The 20,189-nt window shown below is 37.3% G+C and overlaps 1 protein-coding gene across 10 annotated transcripts in view; it reads right to left on the reverse strand.

The window, feature by feature from the left end:
* Positions 1-2,808: 2,808 nt before the first annotated feature.
* LOC108718052 (lipoma-preferred partner homolog) overlaps positions 2,809-20,189 on the reverse strand; it is a 221,653-nt gene continuing 204,272 nt past the window's right edge. For all 10 annotated transcript variants that reach the window (XM_041564759.1, XM_018265625.2, XM_018265624.2 and 7 more), the window contains 3 exons: positions 14,145-14,323; positions 4,390-4,510; positions 2,809-4,309 (listed from right to left, as the gene is read on the reverse strand). In XM_041564759.1, coding sequence (XP_041420693.1) covers positions 4,181-4,309; positions 4,390-4,510; positions 14,145-14,323 — 429 coding nt within the window. In that variant the 3' untranslated portion in view covers positions 2,809-4,180. The remainder of the gene's footprint in view (positions 4,310-4,389; positions 4,511-14,144; positions 14,324-20,189) is intronic.

Genomic DNA, 20,189 nt, shown 5'->3' on the forward strand with positions numbered 1-20,189 from the left:
GGACTACCCTATTCGGAGGTCAAATTTCAAAGTTGCTTTGAGGGCATATTTATCAAAGGTCAAAGTTCGAAGTTAAAAAAACTACGAACTTTGAATTCAAAAAGACCAACCGAATGGTGGTCGAAGTTTTTTGGGGTCGAAGTAGCGATACTTAGATCTACTTCGATTCAAAGTTTTTTTTACTTCGACCTTGGATCTCTTAAACTCCCCCAATTGACTCCATACAGGTTCTAGAAGGTCCCCCATAGGCTAAAACAGCACTTCGGCAGCTTTTAGGTGACAAATGGTCAAAGTTTTAAAGAGACAGTACTTCAAAAAAATTCAACCTTCGAATTTCAACGTTTTCTCAAATTCAAATCTAAGTTGGGCTATTCCCTAGTCAAAGTACACAAAAAATAGCTCGAAATTTTAAGTTTTTCAATTCGAAACTTCACCTCGACCTTTGATAAATTTGCCCCCTAGTGTCTATGAGAAAAACTTCACATGTGCAGCCGGGATCCTGTGCAAAGCCCAAATTCTCCCCAAATTCTCCTTTGAATGATAGACAATATAAAATCTACATTTCTTTGGTTTTCCTGAATGAGGTGCGTCTCCTGTGCCTGAAATGTTGTACAAACCCCCTCACAGTCTTGTTAAAGGAGAAGGAAAGGCTAAAACTAAGTAAGCTTTATCAGAAAGGTCTATATGAATAAACTAGTAAACCCTCAAAGTAATGCTGCTCAGAGTCCTCTGGACACAGAATTTCTTTCCTTCTATTGTGTACACATGGGTTTCTGTATCAGACTTTCTGTTTTCAGCATAAACCTCCAGGGCAGGGCTTGAGCATGCTCAGTTTGCTCCTCTCCCCCTCCCTCCTCCCATCCCTGCTGTAATCTGAGCTCAGAGCTGTAAGTGAGCAGGGAGAGACTCATGCAGGAAGTGATGTCACACCAAGTTTATATGGCAGCTGCTATCCTAAACAAACAGACATTTTTTACAGCTGGTTACTCAGGTATGGTAAAGCATTCTGCAGAATAAATATAGTGTTATAGCTTGCACTATTGTGGTTAATCTATTAGCAATAAATTGCTTTCGGTAGCTTTCATTCTGCTTTAAAGGGAAAATAACCCTCCAGGATGTGCCATACGGCAATAATACCTGAAAGAAGAGTCTTGTACAGTGTGGAACTGAGCACAAGCACATTTAATAAGGCCACACACAGGACAAGGACAATGGTTTTGCTGTGGGCAGGTTCAGACAATGACACATCTGTATTTAAACTAGGGATGCACCAAATCAAGTATTCGGTTCGGGATTCGGCCAGGATTCGGCCGAATCCTTGTGCCAGGCCGAACCGAATCTGAATCCTAATTTGCATATGTAAATTAGGGGCGGGTAGGGAAATCACGTGACTTTTCATCACAAAAGAAGATTTTTTTCCACTTTTTCCTTTCCTGCCCCTAATTTGCATATGCAAATTAGGATTCGGTTCGGTATTCAGCCGAATCTTTCACCAAGGATTCGGGGATTCAGCCAAATCCCAAATAGTGGATTCGGTGCATCCCTAATTTAAACCATTATAAAAATAAACAAACCTCTAACACAGATCTAAAATAGCAGAAGGGTTCTGAGACAATAATAACAATCTGTGAGTTTAGAGGTGTATTTAAACAAATGATTTATGGGGGGGAGAGAGTTCTCATTCACATTATGACAGCTGGTGAAACAGTTGATTAATGAAGGGGTAGCAGTGATGTGTACCATGTTGTAAAACCCTTTTAATAAATACCCAAGAAGGGTGACTGTGTGTTACTGCTGAATAAGTGACATTGGCAGGTTCAGTGCAAATAAGCAACGTGTCAGAGCTATTGGCAGAGCTAATAAGGGTCACAGCTTAGTGTTACAGCATTTGTGCAAAAATAACTCTTTTCTGCTGAAAATAAACTCGATGTTACGGGAGATGTTTGTCTCTAGAGAGTAAGACCAGGTAACATGTCGCCTGTATATACACTGGCAGCTGAAGCATTTTGCATGTCCACATTTGGGGAAGAAATGCAAAGGGAAGGGTGAGATGACAAAATATTCACAGGTACAGGTATGGGACCCATTATCCGGAAACCCATTATCCAGAAAGCTCCAAATTATGTAAAGGCCCTCTCCAATAGACTCCAGTTTATCCAAATTTTTAGAAGTTTTTTCTCTATAATAATAAAACAGTACCTTGTAATTGATCCAAACTAAGATATAATTAATCATTTTTCGGAAGCAAAACCAGTCTATTGGGGTTGTTTAACCTCTACCTGATTTTCTAGTACACTTGAGGTCTGAAGATCCAAATTATGGAAAGATCCATTATCCATAAAGCCCAGGGTCCCGAACATTCTGGATAACAGTCCCATACCTGTATTTGAAAGTTGTAACGTTGCTGGCATCTTCTGACCAATTCCTTTGCCCTGTCCCTGGTCATTCTATTATATCTACCATTATATGCGTGTGATAAAGTTATGGCAATAGTTCAGAGCAAATAAGCTGCAGGACACAAAGCCACATGGTTATTACTGATATTAATAAAATTGATGCTCGGTCCCCAGCTGCTAATGGGTTAACCCAATAAATAACACAGACGCAGAGATCTCAATACAGTCAACCCCAATTGGGAGAGCACTTTGCTTGTAAACCTTGTGTTGGCTAAACATAAAAAAGCAGTCGGTACACAGTCATATCACTATAGGAACTATGAATGGTCACAGGCAACTGGAGTGGCACCAGACAATATACTCATCTAGTCTCCTCTAAATTGAGTCCAAGCTACTACATATCATTTATGCATAAAGAAGGATAGACAAATATTGGCATGTTTGTCGCTTCCTTTTTTTTTTTTATTCTAACAGTGAAACCGTCTACAAAAAATATATTAGTTCTTTAATATATTGTTACATGCCATGCTCTTTGAGCTGTCGTTCATCTTTCTAAAACATTCTATTGCTGCCTATAATAATCTCTCAATTTCCTGATAACAAAACTGAGTGAGAGTATAAAGTTTATTTTGATTTATGGACTTTTTTTTTCCCCCGAAAAATATTCAGAAAGAGAAAGTGGCAGAATGACTTCCAGGCAGGAATATTAAATTCACCAACATAGTAAGCGCTTAGTAGGTACATAAAATATGTAAAGTGTTAAATATTATGCAATATTAATGTTCAACACTGACTTTCTACAGTGATGGACCCAGTAATGCTCTGCACTGTGACCATATAGTGTTTGATTATCAGTCTCCGACCTCCCTACTAGGGTTACCAACATGGCATTACTATTTATATCTGTTTGGAACACATTCCTCAAATTCAGACTCAGTGAGACTCTGTAACTATATGGCTTTACCATTTTAAGGCACATGGTTATTTCTGCATATGTCTGGATCATAATGTGATAATTTCATGAAGCATTACAAATGCTACTCTGTATGTCCAGTGTAGTAGTGGTCAGGCAAGTGTCTGTTTGCATAATCATAACCACATACCACTGATAAAGCGCAGTTAAGAACACAAATCACGTAAAAAAAGATGGCAGCACTTGCAGCCAAAGTGTTATATATTAGGAGCAAAGCTATGAAAGGAAACGAATAAAAGTAAAAAAAAAAAATGTCCCTTTTTCTCTGACATATACTTTGTTGTTGTGTTGGATCTACAGACCAGCCCATTACTCTAACGTGTGCGCATGGTACTATAATATTGTTCCCACAGCCAGTGAATCAGGAGTAAGCGTTTCTATAGCTGATACAAAATAAGAGGGTGACCATGTAAAAAGCACTGCTGGTATTTTGAGAACAAGCACAGAAGCAGCATTATCAGTTTCAAGGCTATAAAATGGGATGTGAAACGTAGTTTGACCATGAAAGTAAAGACGGAACAAGGACATTTCTCACATTCACAGCTAGGGGTGATTGTTCATATACGGAGTTCTATTTCCAATTGGACTGAAAGGGGTTAAAATGAGATTCATTATAACCTTTAGTGCTGAAAATGAAGGCTGTGTCAAATAACTAGACAACATGGCTTGTAATATACTGTTGAGAAGAGAGGATTACACAAGCTGGATATATCTGCCTACAACATATTGGCCATGAAAGGCAGAAGACCATAGGGGTAGAGAGGAACATCCTCAATGCTTCTCTATACATTCAAGTTGAGGTGCGTCTCGTTCACAAGTCGGTGCTCGACTTGGCAGTTAAAGCCTGAATACGTGCAGCATTGCAGGACTTGCATAAGATGTGCCCATCCAGGGGGTAGCAGCCTTGATTCTCCCCTTCAGACAGAAGATTTCCACAATCCTAGAAATCATAAAACTATAATTTAAGGTGTGTTTAAATGAAAATGTAACTATAGAGAAGTCACTAATATCTATACGAACCTCACAGCGGTAACACTGCACGTGGAAGTCACGGTCCAAAGCTACAATACGTACAGTTTCCTCCTGGCCAGGAGCAGGCATTATGGGTTCTTTACACACAGAACACCTCGGAGCAAATTTCCTAAAACAAAGCAATAAATAAAGAACCAATTAGCTTGGGATTTAGCTAAAAAAAAACATCCATTTTTGATTAAGCATGAATAAGTGTACAGCGGGGCTATTAATACAGAAAGGGTTAACACTGCACTCTTCTATGCGCTGTAGCATATATACATAAATGCACGGCCTGCTGGATCATAGACACCGACATTTTTATTTTATTAAGATCAAGCTCTGCTTGAAAAATACTATACAGGGACCTGTTATCCAGAATGTGTGGGACCCGTGGTTTTCCGGATAATGGATCTTTCCATAATTTAGATCTTCATACCATAAGTCTACTAGAGAATCACGTAAACATTAAATAAACCCAATAGGCTGCTTCCAATAAGCATCAATTATATCTAAGTTGAGATCAAGTACAAGCTACTGTTTTATTATTACAGAGAAAAAGGGAATACTTTTTAATATTAGTATTTTGAAAAAATGGAGTCTATGGCCTTTCTGTAATTCTGAACTTTCTGGATAATGGGTTTCCCGATAACAGATCCCATACCTGTAATAACATTTTGTGTTTTTATTCCCCCATTCATGGGAAGGAGAGCAGTAGACTTGGTTGTATAACAAAAAAGCCCGCAAGATATTGTTTTGTATGGTGAAGGGACTTCTGCAGCTTTATAAAGTATGGGTAAGAGGCCATATGTGTATGACAAAGTACTTGTAGTTGTGTATACAATAAGTACTAGGGATGGGCAAATTTGACCCGTTTTGTTTCACCAAAAATTTGCCACTGGTGAAATGTCGCCGACACCCATTAAAGTCTATGGGCATCAAAGTCTTTTAGATGTGCACTGAAATTCTTTTGACGTGTGTCTTTTTTTTTTTTTTTAAAGCCATCAAGTCTATGGGCATCATTTCCACGGGAAACAAGGCAAAAAAATTCGCCCATCCTTAATAAGTAACACTTGGGATGGTTTTGGCATGTGGCATAGTAAGAATCTTAGGTGTAACCTCAAAACCGGGGGTGGCAACTGCGCTCTCTCTATTAATAATGTGGACCCCAGCTCCAAGAGAAATAAAGGGGTGTTTGCAAATTTGGGTCTTCTGTCTGAGGCTGTAGCAGTACCAGCACTACCTGTGATGAACACGGTTTATATTGTCTGATTAATATGCCACCACCATTGTGTATATCCAGTAAGACACAATGGACTTGTCCTAGCGTCAGTCACCTAATAAAGCTGCATCGTAACTTACTTTGGAGATGGATGAAAACGTTTTAAGCAAAGGGTTGAACTTCATGCAATTATTTTCTCAGATGTGCTGATTTATTTCCAACAAGGTTTCAAGGCAACAGCTTTAACCTGGAAATCCTTGGTCAGATAATGCTTGTGTTTATGCAAAATACTAAATAGTGAGCTATTTGCAAAACCTCAACTTGTATTGTCAGCTATAGCAGGCAAATATGGACTACTGTAGCTACATTTTCACCTAAACTGTACCTTACTTTTCTCGAAAAACAATACTCTGTATACTAGCTGCAAATATGCTTTTTGTGTTTAATGAAAATGTTGCCCCTATAGGCATTCTTATGTACAGTAGGAGTCATTAGTTGTTCCATGTCCACAATAGGCTGTTGCATATGTGTCACACTGAATGATTACTGACCATTAAACAACACATAATATTACACAAAGGGAACATGAATAAACTCTTTTTCTAATGATTACTGCATTTATCCAACTCCGATATCACCCATGTGAAAGTCACCTGAGAGCCTTTAGAGCTCAGAATGTATGAAAGATCCACCACAGGGGAATTCAGGTAAAAATGCCCATAGCCTTAAATGGCCTTTCAAACACTTTTTTCAGTTCAGATGTTTTCATATTGTTCACCATAAACAAAGACTTTTTTTCAATTTCTCTCCATCTTTTATTTTTTGCCTTTCTCCCAAAATTTAAGTTTAAAGTGTAATGGACCTGTCTCTAGTGTTTCTGACAGCTCAGTGATCCAGGAACAGTCTGAACTAGTGATGTTCGGGTTGGGTAAAATCTGACCGGCACCCGACCCAAAACCGCCCTCCCTCAGCCTGCGCCCAACTTCTGGGTTCCCTTTATAGACCCACACCCGCCCTGCTGATGGAGTCACAAAAGGGGCGGGGCAAGCAGACGCACGTCTATAAAAAAGGAAGCCGGCAGTGCAAGGTGGCAGGCGAGTGGGCGGGGAGAGCCAACCGCAAACAGTGGTGCGAGGTCGGCTACAGTTTGTTACATTTAGTTGATACATTTAGCTGATACATTTTTCAGCAGTATCTGTGGAATATAAGCAACTAGGGATGCACCAAATCCAGTATTTGGTTCGGGATTTAGCCTTTTTCAGCACAATTCGGCTGAATCCTTCTGCCCGGCTGAACCAAAGGGAGGGAAATCACATGATTTTTTAATCCAAAACAAGGAAGTAATATGTTTCCCACCCCTAATTTACATATATAAATTAGGATTTGGATCGGTATTTGGCTGAATCTTTTGCGAAGGATTCGGGGGTTCGGCCAGTTCCAAAACAGTGGATTCGGTGAATACCTATAGCAACTTGGTGATTCAAGCAGCTGCCTTTAATAAAACTCAGGGATTCTGTTCAGCAAGAACAAAGATAACAAATGTATTAACTAAATATATCAATTAAATGTATTGATTTAGAACAGTTAAAGAGTCGGCGACCCCCCCCCCCAAGAACTGCTTTAAAAGGGAAAAAAAATATAACTTATTATATTAGAAAAACGGTCACAAATAAAAATCATAAAGTAATTGGAAAAAGTCTTTATGTCTGGTGAACAATCTAAAACCAAATGAACTGAAAAAAAAGTGTTTGGAGGTGAAGAACCCCTTTAATAACTGCAGCCGAAGCTTGTAATAATTTGAATAGCCCCACTATTCTATTGCAGAACTGCTTTTATTCAAACACGCTGGTAGGTTTTCTTGAATGAACAGCTTGTTTCCTGTGCTGCCACACTATTTCTGTTTGGTTTAAGTCAGAACTTTGACTAGGTCAAGTCAAATGTTATTTTTGATTCTCCTTTAGCATTCAGTAGTAGACTACATTTCTTGTTTTTGAGCACAGCCTTGAACAACATTTAAACAGGATTCAATATTATCCACAATTTGGTAACTTTAATAATGGTCAGTTACTCAGGTTTGAAACAGTAAAGCATCCCATAAAATGATCACTCTACCACCCCCATGTCTGACCATGGTATAATGTTCTTACTGTGAAATGCTTTCTTTGCCAAACATAATGGGGCCTCTATTGCCCAAAGCGTTCCAGTTTCAACTCATTTGTCTACAATAAATTATGCCAAAAAGCACTGGGATCATCTAGGGATTTTGTTAGCAAATAAGAGAGGAGCATTGTTGTTACTCCTGGATAGCTTTGGTTTCCATCTTTCTACTCCAATTCTTGCCCATTCACTTTCTTATTGTTGAGTGAACACAGCGGATGACATTCTTTGCATGATCTTCTAGGATGTATTGTGACTTCCTGGATGAGTTGTTGCACCATTCTTGAAGTCATTTTTGCTGACAGGCCACTCCTAATAAGATTCACCACTATTTCAAGTTGCCAATTGAAGATAAAGGCTCTCCAAGGGCAACAGCAGTAGAAGCTGTTTTATAACTATTTCTTCTAAAACTCTGTGGTAACCAGCAGTATATACAGTGAGGCTTAGATGCAACTGGGCTGGGTGCAATCAAGTTGAATCTAAAGGGCCTATATACTAACTGATGTTTTTTTTTCCAAAAATGTGGTTATTCTGTAATACTCAAACTCAAATTGAGATGTGTATAAGTGTATAAATCATAAAAAACGCATACAAAACTGCGCCAAGTAAAAAGTGATCCTATTTGACCATTTGTAATAAATTCAGACTTTTAGAGGTTTTTACGTTTTTTTTTCTGCTAGTAATTTTCCGAAAACCTTGACGTTTCAGAGGTTTTCGTATATTATAAGAACATTGTTACGAAATTTTCCCTATTATACTTTTAATATTCAGATCTTTTAATAAATTGCAGGCATTCATAGTTTTAGGGGAATAGAGTTTCAAAAATATCTAAAACCACTAAAATTAGAGCTTTAAAGGAGCAGTATCTCCAAAAAATGTAAGTGTTTTAAAGGAATGACAATATAACGTATGGTTGTCCTGCACTGGTACAACTGCTTTGTTTTCGTCAGAAACTCTACTATAGTTCATACAATCCAGCTGCTGTGTAACCATGGGGGCAGCCATTCAAAGCTGAAAAAGGAGAAAAAGCACAGGATAAACAACAGCAAACAGATAAGCTCTGTAGTGTACAATGTGATTCTTCAGAACTTATCGGTTATCTACGGTGCATCCTGTGCTTGAATGGCTGCCCCCATTATATAAGCTGTAGTTGTGTTTCTGAAGCAAATACACTAGTTTTACCAGTGCAGGGCAACAGTACATTACATTGTCATTCATTTAAAAAAACTGCATTTTTGGTGCTACTGTTCCTTTAATAAAAAGGTCTTCAAGTAGCAATAAAATGTGGTCAGTTCATGGCTGAGTAGCTAGCTTTAGTTTTAGCATGCTATCATGTTTTATACTCCCCAGAGTGTGACAGTTTTAGACTAAAGACCCAGGAGGGTCAATGTTTCTTAAAAAATAAAAATGTTAAATATTTTCAAAACTGTAAAGTAAAAAACTGCATTTTACTCAAATTCCCAGTGGGAAAACCATTTAAATGTTAGTCGATCAGTCCTTGACACAAAACTAAAAGGATGACAGATAGAAAACCAGGGTTTTTCAGACAATTCTTTTGGACGCTAGAACAGATATCCCCAGCAAGCCAGCTGCACATAAGAACAGAAGCAAATGATTCAGCTGAGCAATTTGACGTATGGGATGATGCAGATTATGTTTTGTGTTGTTAGAGATGAACAAAATACATGAGTAATAGCAGCAGTGGCTGAGAAAATGGCCAGTGTCTCTAATGTAGAATGAAGATGTGGTTCCTGTGTGAGGCAAGGGAGTATTATACACAGGAAAGTCACAACATATGCAAAGAAACACATTTTTTCCCCTTAAGAACAAGGAACAAATTTTACAGGTGAAAACAGATATAGGGTAATATTAAAGGGTATTAAGGGTCAAATTAGACAGGTTATTAAAATAGACATGGATCTGGTAAAATACTTGGTGGTGACGATTACTTTTTTTTTTTTTTTTTAAATGTACTTCTTTATTTAGCATCACAGTGTGTACTTGGATGTTCATGTGTAGCAAGCTGTAACATGGATGTGCTTTATTCATACTATATTGGAACTGGAGAAGCCTTCCTCAGACAGGCTAAAGAGGAGCCACACTGTGCTGCTTTTCTCATTAGGATTTATCCTTGTCATTACACTGGAGAAGAAAGGCTTTGGCTTGAAATGACAGAACTTTCTTCCTCCCTGATGGCAGTTGAGGAGATATTTTTTAGCATCAGTCTCAAGTCATTTCTGTCACGGGCCGCTAATGACTTTTTTCCCATGAATTCAAAGAGAAACCAACACAATATAAACTTACAGATGTCAGTATTGATATCCTGCTGTAATTGAGGGCTGTAACGTGTACTAACAGCCTCGGGAATCTTGTGCTCTACTTCTAATTATCTGTTGCCTTTAAATAAAGTATATGACTAGACTTAGAAGAATTACAGATTATCATAAACTACAATATGTAGTCGGCGTATAGTATGCAGATATAACAACACCTATTGGAAACTGATATGTAAATATTTGTCATTTATAATCTGGATGCTCCTCCCCAAAGATGGGTTCTGGTTCTGTGAGGTCCCAGGCTGAATGTCCCACACTAACATAAATCTGAGCCTTAGCATTCTCTGGCACAGTAAAGACTGCAGTTTTAATGATTTGTATTGGATTGCCTTTTGTTTTTATCAAAAATGTTATAAAACTAATCACAAAAGTGCACATATTTGTATGTATACATTAGTTAGTATCAATTGCTAGTTTCCAACTTACTGTGCTAATTGGCAAAAATACTGTATTAAAGGGAAAGCAAAGGTAAGAAGCAAATATATTTAACTGAAGGATTACTGTAAAACTTACTGTGCTGCTTCATTGTTTCCTTTTTAGTCTAACGCAAACAATTCCTTCCATCTATCCTTTATCCTTCTATGGTCTATGCTGGAAAACTTCAGTGGGCTCCAACTAATTATCCGTGGTGTATGCATTTGCAATTTCTGGTGTCCAATCCCTGCACATGCATTCTTTTTACTTAGTTTATCTGCCATGCAACAATATGCATAACAAAGTAATGGTAGAGGAGCACTTATATGGTGGCACCCACGATGGTGAAGGAGTTGCAATGTGTTCCGCCTCTGCGCACTCATGCAATTGAAGTTCTTTGCAAAATAAAGATAGCATTTTGGTAGGCCTTAACAAGACCGGTTGATGTGTACTTAATTTTCTTCTCCTTTAATATAATCTAATGCGAGGGTGTGCTAAGTTGCACTCTCCATTTTTGTTGCATGCCTAACATTAACCACCACCTAGCAGAACATTATATTCTTTTCATAGCTTCCCCAAACTAAGGAAAACACTGCCCTTTCTCTTGGAATTTGTTTTATACAACATGAATCTAAGCAGAAATGGGCCACCCAGTCCTGAACACCAACACACACAACTTTAGAGCTAAATTTGTCTCCAATGCCATTTTAGTGACCTTACTCTGGGGACAGAGCAATATCATGAGTTTCACAGATAGTAGCCTCTGACAAAACCTATTCACTTTGTTCTTCAGCTTTGATCTATTTTACATGTGGGCACTGACCCAAGAGTTTTTCAAAAGACTAAACAGACCATAATTACTGCATAAACCCGTCTGCATACATTCTGAATCAAGCTGACATGCTCTATACTCAACACACAGTAGGGAGAAGATTTGTTAAGGGTTGAATTGAAAATTTTTTTTAGTCAAAACTGTCAGATTCAACTAAGGAATTATCCAAATTCGATTTTTGTTTTTTAAAAAATTCAAATTCGATTTTCAAGATTTATCATACTCTGGCCCTTTAAGAATTCGAATTTGATTATTCGCCAACTAAAACTTGCCCAATTACTGGTTAAGTCAATGGGAGAAGTCCAGGGATCAATTTGAAGTTGTTTGCAGCATTCCTGACATTCGAGTTTTTTCTCCAGAAAAAAAACTCGAATGTCAAGAGTTTTGATTCAAGTTTTCGGGTTGTTTCAATTAGTCCGAGTTTTAAGAATTCAATTTTATTATTAAATTTTGAATTTATTTGAATTTCGAATTCATTTGAATTTAAAGAAGTTTAAAAACAAAAAAAAACAAGGAAATCCTGAAATGAGCATGCACTCCTGCGGATAAAATTAGATCTTTATTCCTTGAGTTAAAAACAGATGTCCCAACGCATTTCGTATCTAGAGATACGTAATCATAGGCACATGAATTCGAAATTTGACCCTTGATAAATGTGCCTCTAATTGTGCTGCTCAAGATATATGCACTCTCATACCTTCCTGAATGAACTCAATTAATGTAATGGCAGAAACCATCCAAAAGAAAGGCTCTGTGAAAATAATAAACATGTGGAGGCTCATTTACCAACACTGTTCATAAATGCTCCACTGTGAAAACTATAGCAACCAGACACTGGAACTATATATCTGACATGGGTTACTACAATGATGCAGGCTAATTAAGGCTAATTGCATATTGGTTTCTATGGGTTCCTAAGGCAGTAGTAAATAAGCTACATTGTCTCTTGAACAACCCTGTGGGGCCACATATTGTTCAATACAAAACCACAGAACTATTTTAATAGATTCTTATTTCAAACTACATAGTAATGTACACATGGGTGAATATATATATTTATACTTCTCACTGTACTGGTCCTCAAAGAAAGGTCACACTGTAGTGACTGAAACATTTGTATATGATTAAATATATATCATTTTATTTATTTGCCAAAAACCTGAACGTTCAGAACTTTTTTTCTTGCTATTCCACTTTGGACATAGGGAGTCAGAACTGCTAGATTAAATATATCTCTGCGTTATTGTATTCTATTATTTCCAGAGCAGGGGAGCTCTTTCTCAAAACAAAATGGGCAAGGCTTTTCTTGATGTAAAAGCACTTAAGTCAAAGTACGGGATCTCTTACTCAGAAACCCAATATACAGAAGTCTGAAATTACGAGGCCACCTCCCAGAGAGTCAATTATAAGCAAATAATGTTAATCTTTTGTTTTAACAATTTCCTTTATCTCTGTAATAACAAAACAGTAGCTTGTACTCAATGGTAACTATTAGCTCTATGAATCCTATTGAGATTATTTAAAGTTTGGATACTTTTTATTAGACTCCTTAGTTTGGTGATCCAAAAACCCTGAGGGGCCAACAATTCTGCATAACAGACCCTATACCTGTCCTTAACACTTGCCTTACTTTCTCTGCAAGACATTTAACCTGTTTGGCCGTTGTAGATTTTATATTATTATTTCCTTTGTGTATAATATTATTATTACTGCTAACTCAATGACACCACAAGGTTATTGCATGCTGAATAATGCACATAATCAAGCAACTTGCTAAATAAAATAATACCTTAATTGCTGCAAATTAAATCCTCTGTGTAAGCAGACCTTAAAACAATGCAATTTAAAAAGGGAGGCTTAAGAAACTGATAAAAAATAATGCTACAAAACACAAATTTTCTACTACTACAAAAAGCCTCTCATGGAGGGCCCAATAATGGCACACATTAAATTTGCCCCCATGACCTTTTCTTCTGTTTCACTGTACTAAAGTTTTAGTCATAGATTGCATAACGGGAATAAATGGTACTTTTATGTCTTGAGTGTATTGGCCAGATATATATGGCACTGGCCAGAAGTACACAAGCTGATTTTTATGTAAGTTTGTGGACTAAGGTATTATTGTTTTATTATTAACATGTATTTATATAGCGCCAACATATTGCGTAGCGCTGTATGCCCAATATCAATGCTTATTATAGGGTTTTTGCAGTTTTGTAAACCAAGTTAAAGTTCTATGCCTGAATGTAGCCTATTTCACCAATGTCTGTTGTAGTTATAGAAGGGAAACCAACTGGAGAGAGCAACAAAAGATTAATTAAGAATTGTGCAAAGTTATAGTGCAACTGATTGTTTAACTCTATTATTCTCTTCATTAAATTGAACACATCCAATATCTGTTTAAGTGCAAGTGTGGCTCTTGCACCTCTCTATGACTGCCTTTTTAACCCTCTGTACAACGTTGTCTCTTTCTGTCTATATGTACGTCCGTAACTTTGTCTCCATGTTTCTGTCTATGCTCCTAAAACTCAGGTTGGCTTTAACTATGAGCATAATACGGTCTCTGTGTTTGTCAATATATGCCGTCGTTTTAGCAGCTGAAGGCACAACACACAACTAACTGGAAGTGTGGAGAAATATCAGTTGGCAGTCCAGATAGCAAATACAACTGTGTGAAACACACACAGAGAAATTTACATAGGCGTGAACTACGTATGTAAACCTTTAAAATAGGCACAAACTTAACCTAAAAATTACAAAGAAATGTGTTATATCTTTAAGTGTGTGAAAATTAAATTCATACTTATGGAAATCCTCAATGCAATGAATCTGTCCAGAAGCATCAACAGTGAAAGGAATTCCATCCAGGCTACGGAAACACACCACACAGGTAAAGCAGTGAGGGTGATAGGCCTTTCCTGTAGCTCTCAAGATCCTCTCCATGATTGGATTGGCACAAACATTGCACTTCTCAAGGGTACGCTGAAAAAAGTAAAACAGCATTTAATGCGAAAATCTGAAAATACAAAGACAAGAATTCCAAAAACACATGGTAACGGCAGACATTATATTATACCAAAGACCTAATGCTGCTCCAGAGTCAAGGGTGAGAACATGGTCTTGATACTCATTGTTTGCTACAGGATTTATGATTTTAAAAGCATAGTAGTTTTAATATGCCAGGATTAAGGTAAGGCAAGTTGCTGGTCTCAGCGTGTAATTCCAAAAGTTATATTACTGTAGATTCCAAGGAGCTTGTGTCACACTCCCCAAAGTAATCAGAATAATGTATATGGTAGGAATAAACAGCATCAAGGCATTATTTTCAAACTGCAAGTGTTTCATTTATTAGCAGTGTCAACACGGATATATACCAGGATTCACATATAATAAAGCAGGTGAGCTTACATATTTTGCTCAAAGTTTGGTACTAAAAACATTTCTTTTTGGTAGCAATTATTTATCAAGGCTGATCAACTTCTTAAGATAACACTTATCATATGGGTTCTATGTGCGCTATGATATGTATGGGGGGAAGGCCCACAGCAAATGATGTATAGTTTCTTTATAAAACGTCATATATCACAATGGGAGCTGGTAGACATAGTAATGAACGCCTACTAATTAAAACGTTAAATATCTCAAGAACAAAACAACTGACATTGACCTCATTGAGATCATAAAAAGATATTTTCTAGGAGCCTAAGAACAATTCTGGATAAACGGTCGAGTACATTTTACTTACTAAAAATCATTTCATTTATATACTCAAGTATAATAGGACCCATCTGCAAAATATTTGAGAAAGAATGGGTTTTAAGCGGGTTTTTGTGGCAACAGTGTAATATCTGGGTTTGGTTTTTGGTAAATTTCTTTGGCAATTTTTATTTATTTATTTATTTTTTTCAAGCTGAGCACTGTAGGTACATATACTGGTGTGCCAGAATCCCTTTACATTATCTTTATCCTAACAAATGGCAGAGAATATGATCATTGCAAACTTTATGAATTACGTTTTTGGTCTGCTGGGCAATGCAGTAGCGGGCCGGGAAACCTGGCATGCCAGGCAAACCTTTAAAACCCTGCCATAAACCTTGCTTTGAAATGTTATCAGCAACAGGCCCCATAATATCATATTCCATGAGCATGCTGTTCAAGAGTACCAGCAAAGGATTTTTCAGTTTGAACTCCAATCCTGACAAGGATGTCATGGAGCAGGAACCCTTGTTAATTATTTTGTACTCTCTGGCATTACACTTCACAATCTCCTTCCTTTAATGGTCTTCAATTATTAATGGCAAAATGTCTAACATGTGGTCTGTTTTCTGGGGTTTTGCAATGGACATTAAATTATTTGTCCTACAGGTGCATGAATTGCAAGTAAATCACCCATATTTAAAAGATAATTGCTGAATCTCTATATGTTATAAGAGCAACATAGAACTTTTTAAACAATGAAATATATGGCAGTATTTTAATAAAGTAAAGTAGGCAACGTCAAGTCAAGTCTGATATTTAAGGTGCAGGTATTTTCCCAACTATATAATAAAAAGCAAGTTAATAAATATAGCATTAATTGTGCCTCCAGTTCCTAACAAAGCTTGAAACCACACAATTTGGCTTTTAACTTTTAAAATAAGGATCACATTCATAAACATATTATAGCTATTGCCCACAAGATTTACTTTTAACCTGTTTTATTGCCAACTATGCAATAACTACCCTAAATCTAGTTTCTGTAATTGACAAAAAAATTTTACTAAAGGAATAATAACACAAAAACTGAAAGTGTTTTAAATGAATGACTATATAATGTACTGATGCCCTGCACTGGTAAAACTGATGTGTTTGCTTCAGAAATGCTACTATATTTTATATAAACAAGCTGCTGTGTAGCAATGGGGGCAGCCATTCAAGCACATGATACACTGTAGATAACAGATAAATTCTGAAAAATCCCAGTGTACACTACAGAGCTTATCTGTTATCGTCTGTGTATCCTGTGCCTTTTATCTTTTTTCAGCTTTAAATGGCTGCCCCCATGGCTACACAGTAGCTTATTTATATAAACTATAATAGCATTTCTGAAGCAAACACAGCAGTTTTACCAGTGCAGCACAACCCTTTATTTTTTTGATGTTACTGTTCCTTTATTGCCACTGTCTTGGTCTGGTGTTTATAAATGATATTTAGACATCATCTTTATGTAGTTTGCAGGCACTTGTTTTTCTGCCATGTTGACTTGTTTATTTCTTCATTGTCGGCAGGGAACCCAGAACATTTATTCTGGACGCTGGGCTAATCATTTTCTCTGTCATAGAGCACATTTAATAACAGAGACACAACAAACCTGACGATCACACAGTGTATGATGTTGCCTTGGAGATGGACGGTTACACATGAGGATCTTAATTGGGATGAAGTAAGAAGCAGTAGTATAGACCGTGATACGAATTTACAAGACAAAAGAACATTTCTATGTGCAACATTAAATAAACTCATTTTGTTTCAGAACACACCGGGCTCCAGCAGAGATCATATCCTCTCTGGATAAAAAAACTGTAATAAAAATAAATGAAATCCTTATTCAAAACAAGTCATAGTACTCCCAAATATATCAGTAAAGTTGGATTAAGCATTTGAATTTTCAAAGGATGTATAAACTGGGAGAGGACAGGAGAGTTTCATATGGACCCTGGGTCTGGTAACCTGGGCCCTGAATGTCCACAGATGTGACCCTCCATGGGTTTTTATGGCTTCTAGTGCACAAAGGGGCACAAGTTTTTAACCTTTAACACAATATAGCATGTCTCAAACATGTACTATGAGACAAACCAGTGCAGTTTTTTTTTACCATAAGTTAAAATGGAAGGATAAGGAAAGTGATATCACTAGGGGGTGGGTTGGCATGGTGAAGACACACCAGCCTAAGTTGGCGTACCATGCAACATTCTTCTTCCATCAATTTGGGCAAGTACATAAATCAGAGATTTCTATCCTGCACATGCACCCCGCAGAATGGCAGAAGAGAACTGCCAGCTATTAACTTTATTGGTTGATAAAAGTTTCAACATGGAAGGAAAAGTTGTGCCTCTGTTTGTTAATTAACACCTCTAAATTATATGGTTTACGTAATATTTGTGCTACCTCCTTATCTATAGTGCCTACAATGTAGGGCCTGGCTCTGGATGAGTAGGAGGAAGGGTTTTGTTATGTTTATTAAAATAAAAGCTACATAACCTTAATGTAATATGCACCTTAAGCTACAAGCCCAACTGGGACAGTGAATGATGAACTCTCTCTATAAAGTGCTGTCAACATGTTGGCACTAAATAAAGAAATATAATAAAATTGGTGTATAACCATCAACTTATCTGTCTAACTGCTAGCTTTTTGACCTAGGGATATATTAAAAATGGCGTGACAGAAGTCTAAAAATAGGATATAAGTAGAGTGGAACTTATCCATAACAATATTGGAAGATGTAAAAAGCACTGCAGGCACCAAAGGGGAAGTGCAATCAATTTATTGTATTCAGGGTTAGTGCTTTGCAGCTAAAGGCTTTAAATAATACAAAAAGTCTCAGACATGCCAGACAGGGACAGAATCCTGTTATAGTTTTCCCTTCCAGCCGAAGATGAAACGTTCCTGGAATTACAGAAATCTCCATATGCTGCTAGAAGGGGGGAAACAAAACCTGTCATCACCTGAGTTTTCCCCTGCTTACAGAATAAAAAAAAATAGCAAACTATGTTTTATTTGCCCATGGGTGGTGATTCATTTCTGCATGTCCCCATCCAAAAAATAACAAATAAATAACCGACTCAAAGCTGCGGTAAAATCTTTCCTATGATCAAAGACAGCTATTTGCTGCTCAAATGTTTTTACTTTCAAAAGCGAGACCACAAACTAATAGCAATAGTAACATAGCATCTGGGTCAGAGATGGACAATCTGTAGTTCAGCCAGTGTTTCGCAACTATGGCTCAAAGCACCCACGACTAGGCTTGGGCATATTTGACCCGTTTCGCCAATAATTTGCCACCAGCGAAATGTCGCAGACAGCCATTAAAATCTATGGGCAACAAAATTTTTTTGTTGTGCGTCATTTTTTTTGGCGCGCACCGCCATATAAGTCTATGGCTGTCATTTTCGCAGCAAAACAAGGTAAAAAGATTCGCCCATCCGTACCCACGACCATACTGCAGGCTGGATATCCATTATGTATCCCGATCACATTGCAGATTCACACAATGTCTTCAGTGTAGTGGAAATACATGCCAGCCTTTCTATACTGAATATAGTTTACCCCTATTATATGTATAGACATTAAGTGGGTTATGTAATAAAAGGCACTAAGTTTGCCCAGGAGCAGTAACCAATAGCAACCAATCAGCGGGTAGAATTTACTGGTCAGATGTTTAAAAGCAAGCATCTTATTGGTTGCTATGGGTTACTGCCCTTGGGCAAACAGTGCCATGTATTACATATAGGGGTTACGTCTCCCTTTAATCAGCAGGGTCAATAAAATACTGACCAGGTGCCACCCCTATGGCCATATACTTAAGGGAACTTTTATTATGTTATAGAACGGCCAATTCTAAGCAACTTTTCAATTGGTTTTCATCATTTATTTTTTATAGTTTTATAGGTATTTGCCTTTTCTTCAGACTCTTTACACTAACTCCCTTCTAAAAAACAAATGCTCTGTAAGGCTACAAATGTATTGTTAGTGTTCATTTTTTATTACTAATCCTTCTATTCAGGCCCTCAGGGTACTTTGGACCATAGTTACCAGATTGCATAAGATGCAAATTGAGGAGCTGCTGAATAAAAAGCTAAATAACTCAAAAACCTTCAATAATAAAAAATGAAAACCAATTGCAAATTGTCTCAGAATATCGCTCTCTACATCATACTAAAAGTTATCTCAAGGGTAAACAACCCATTTAAAGAGCAGGTATGGTGGCATTACATGGGACTGTAGAGGATCATACCATAGAGCAAGGTTTCAGTAGGAAGCCACATATATTTTTAATACAAGGATGCTAAAGAAGTAGCCCACCAATTGTTACAAACTACTACACCCAGCATCCTCAGCTGCTGCATGGTTGAGTGCTAGGAGATGTATTTCACAAAACCTGGATAGATGCATACTTTACATAATAAAGTAGGATTTTTCCATTTGTACCATGGTTATAATACAGAACTCCCAACTGTCTGCACAAAAATAAAACATCTATATCCGTTCCATGTCTGTTGACAGAGAAGGAAGTTGGTTCCATCTGCCAAGTGTGAATATTCATTGGGTCCTGCCAGATCCCAAGAAGCAGTTCTGTATCGAGTAAACATCTGTGTGTCTTTACAGAAAAACTTGTGTTCTTACTTTCGCCAATTAAAACAAAAAACATAACTGGAGAGGGATGAGGCTACACAGTTCTGGAAGCAAAATGGTCAGGGTAGAGCTGAGCCCCAGCTGCTCACACAATACTGGGGTTCTAAATGGGTACACTAATGTTGCAATGCCAAGACAAGCTGCAATAAAAACCAAGAGTTCAACATGAAAGAAAATATTTTTACATTATAGGACAGAAATAATGTCAGGTTATATTAACTGGGACACATCGAACCCATACATTTTGGATTTAGACAAATACAGAATCCGACACAACATATTAGTCAGAATCTTTAATTGTATCTAAATCCAAAGCCTTATTTAAATTTGATGGTCAATACAATTGCATCAGCTGGGACATATGACTTTAAGGGGCAGATTTATTATAATGTGAGTTTAGAGCTTAATAAATAAAAACTCAACCACATTCTATTCATTCTTATGGGATTTTTAG

The sequence above is a fragment of the Xenopus laevis genome, chromosome 5S (assembly GCF_017654675.1).
Source record: "Xenopus laevis strain J_2021 chromosome 5S, Xenopus_laevis_v10.1, whole genome shotgun sequence".
NCBI lineage: Eukaryota > Metazoa > Chordata > Amphibia > Anura > Pipidae > Xenopus > Xenopus laevis.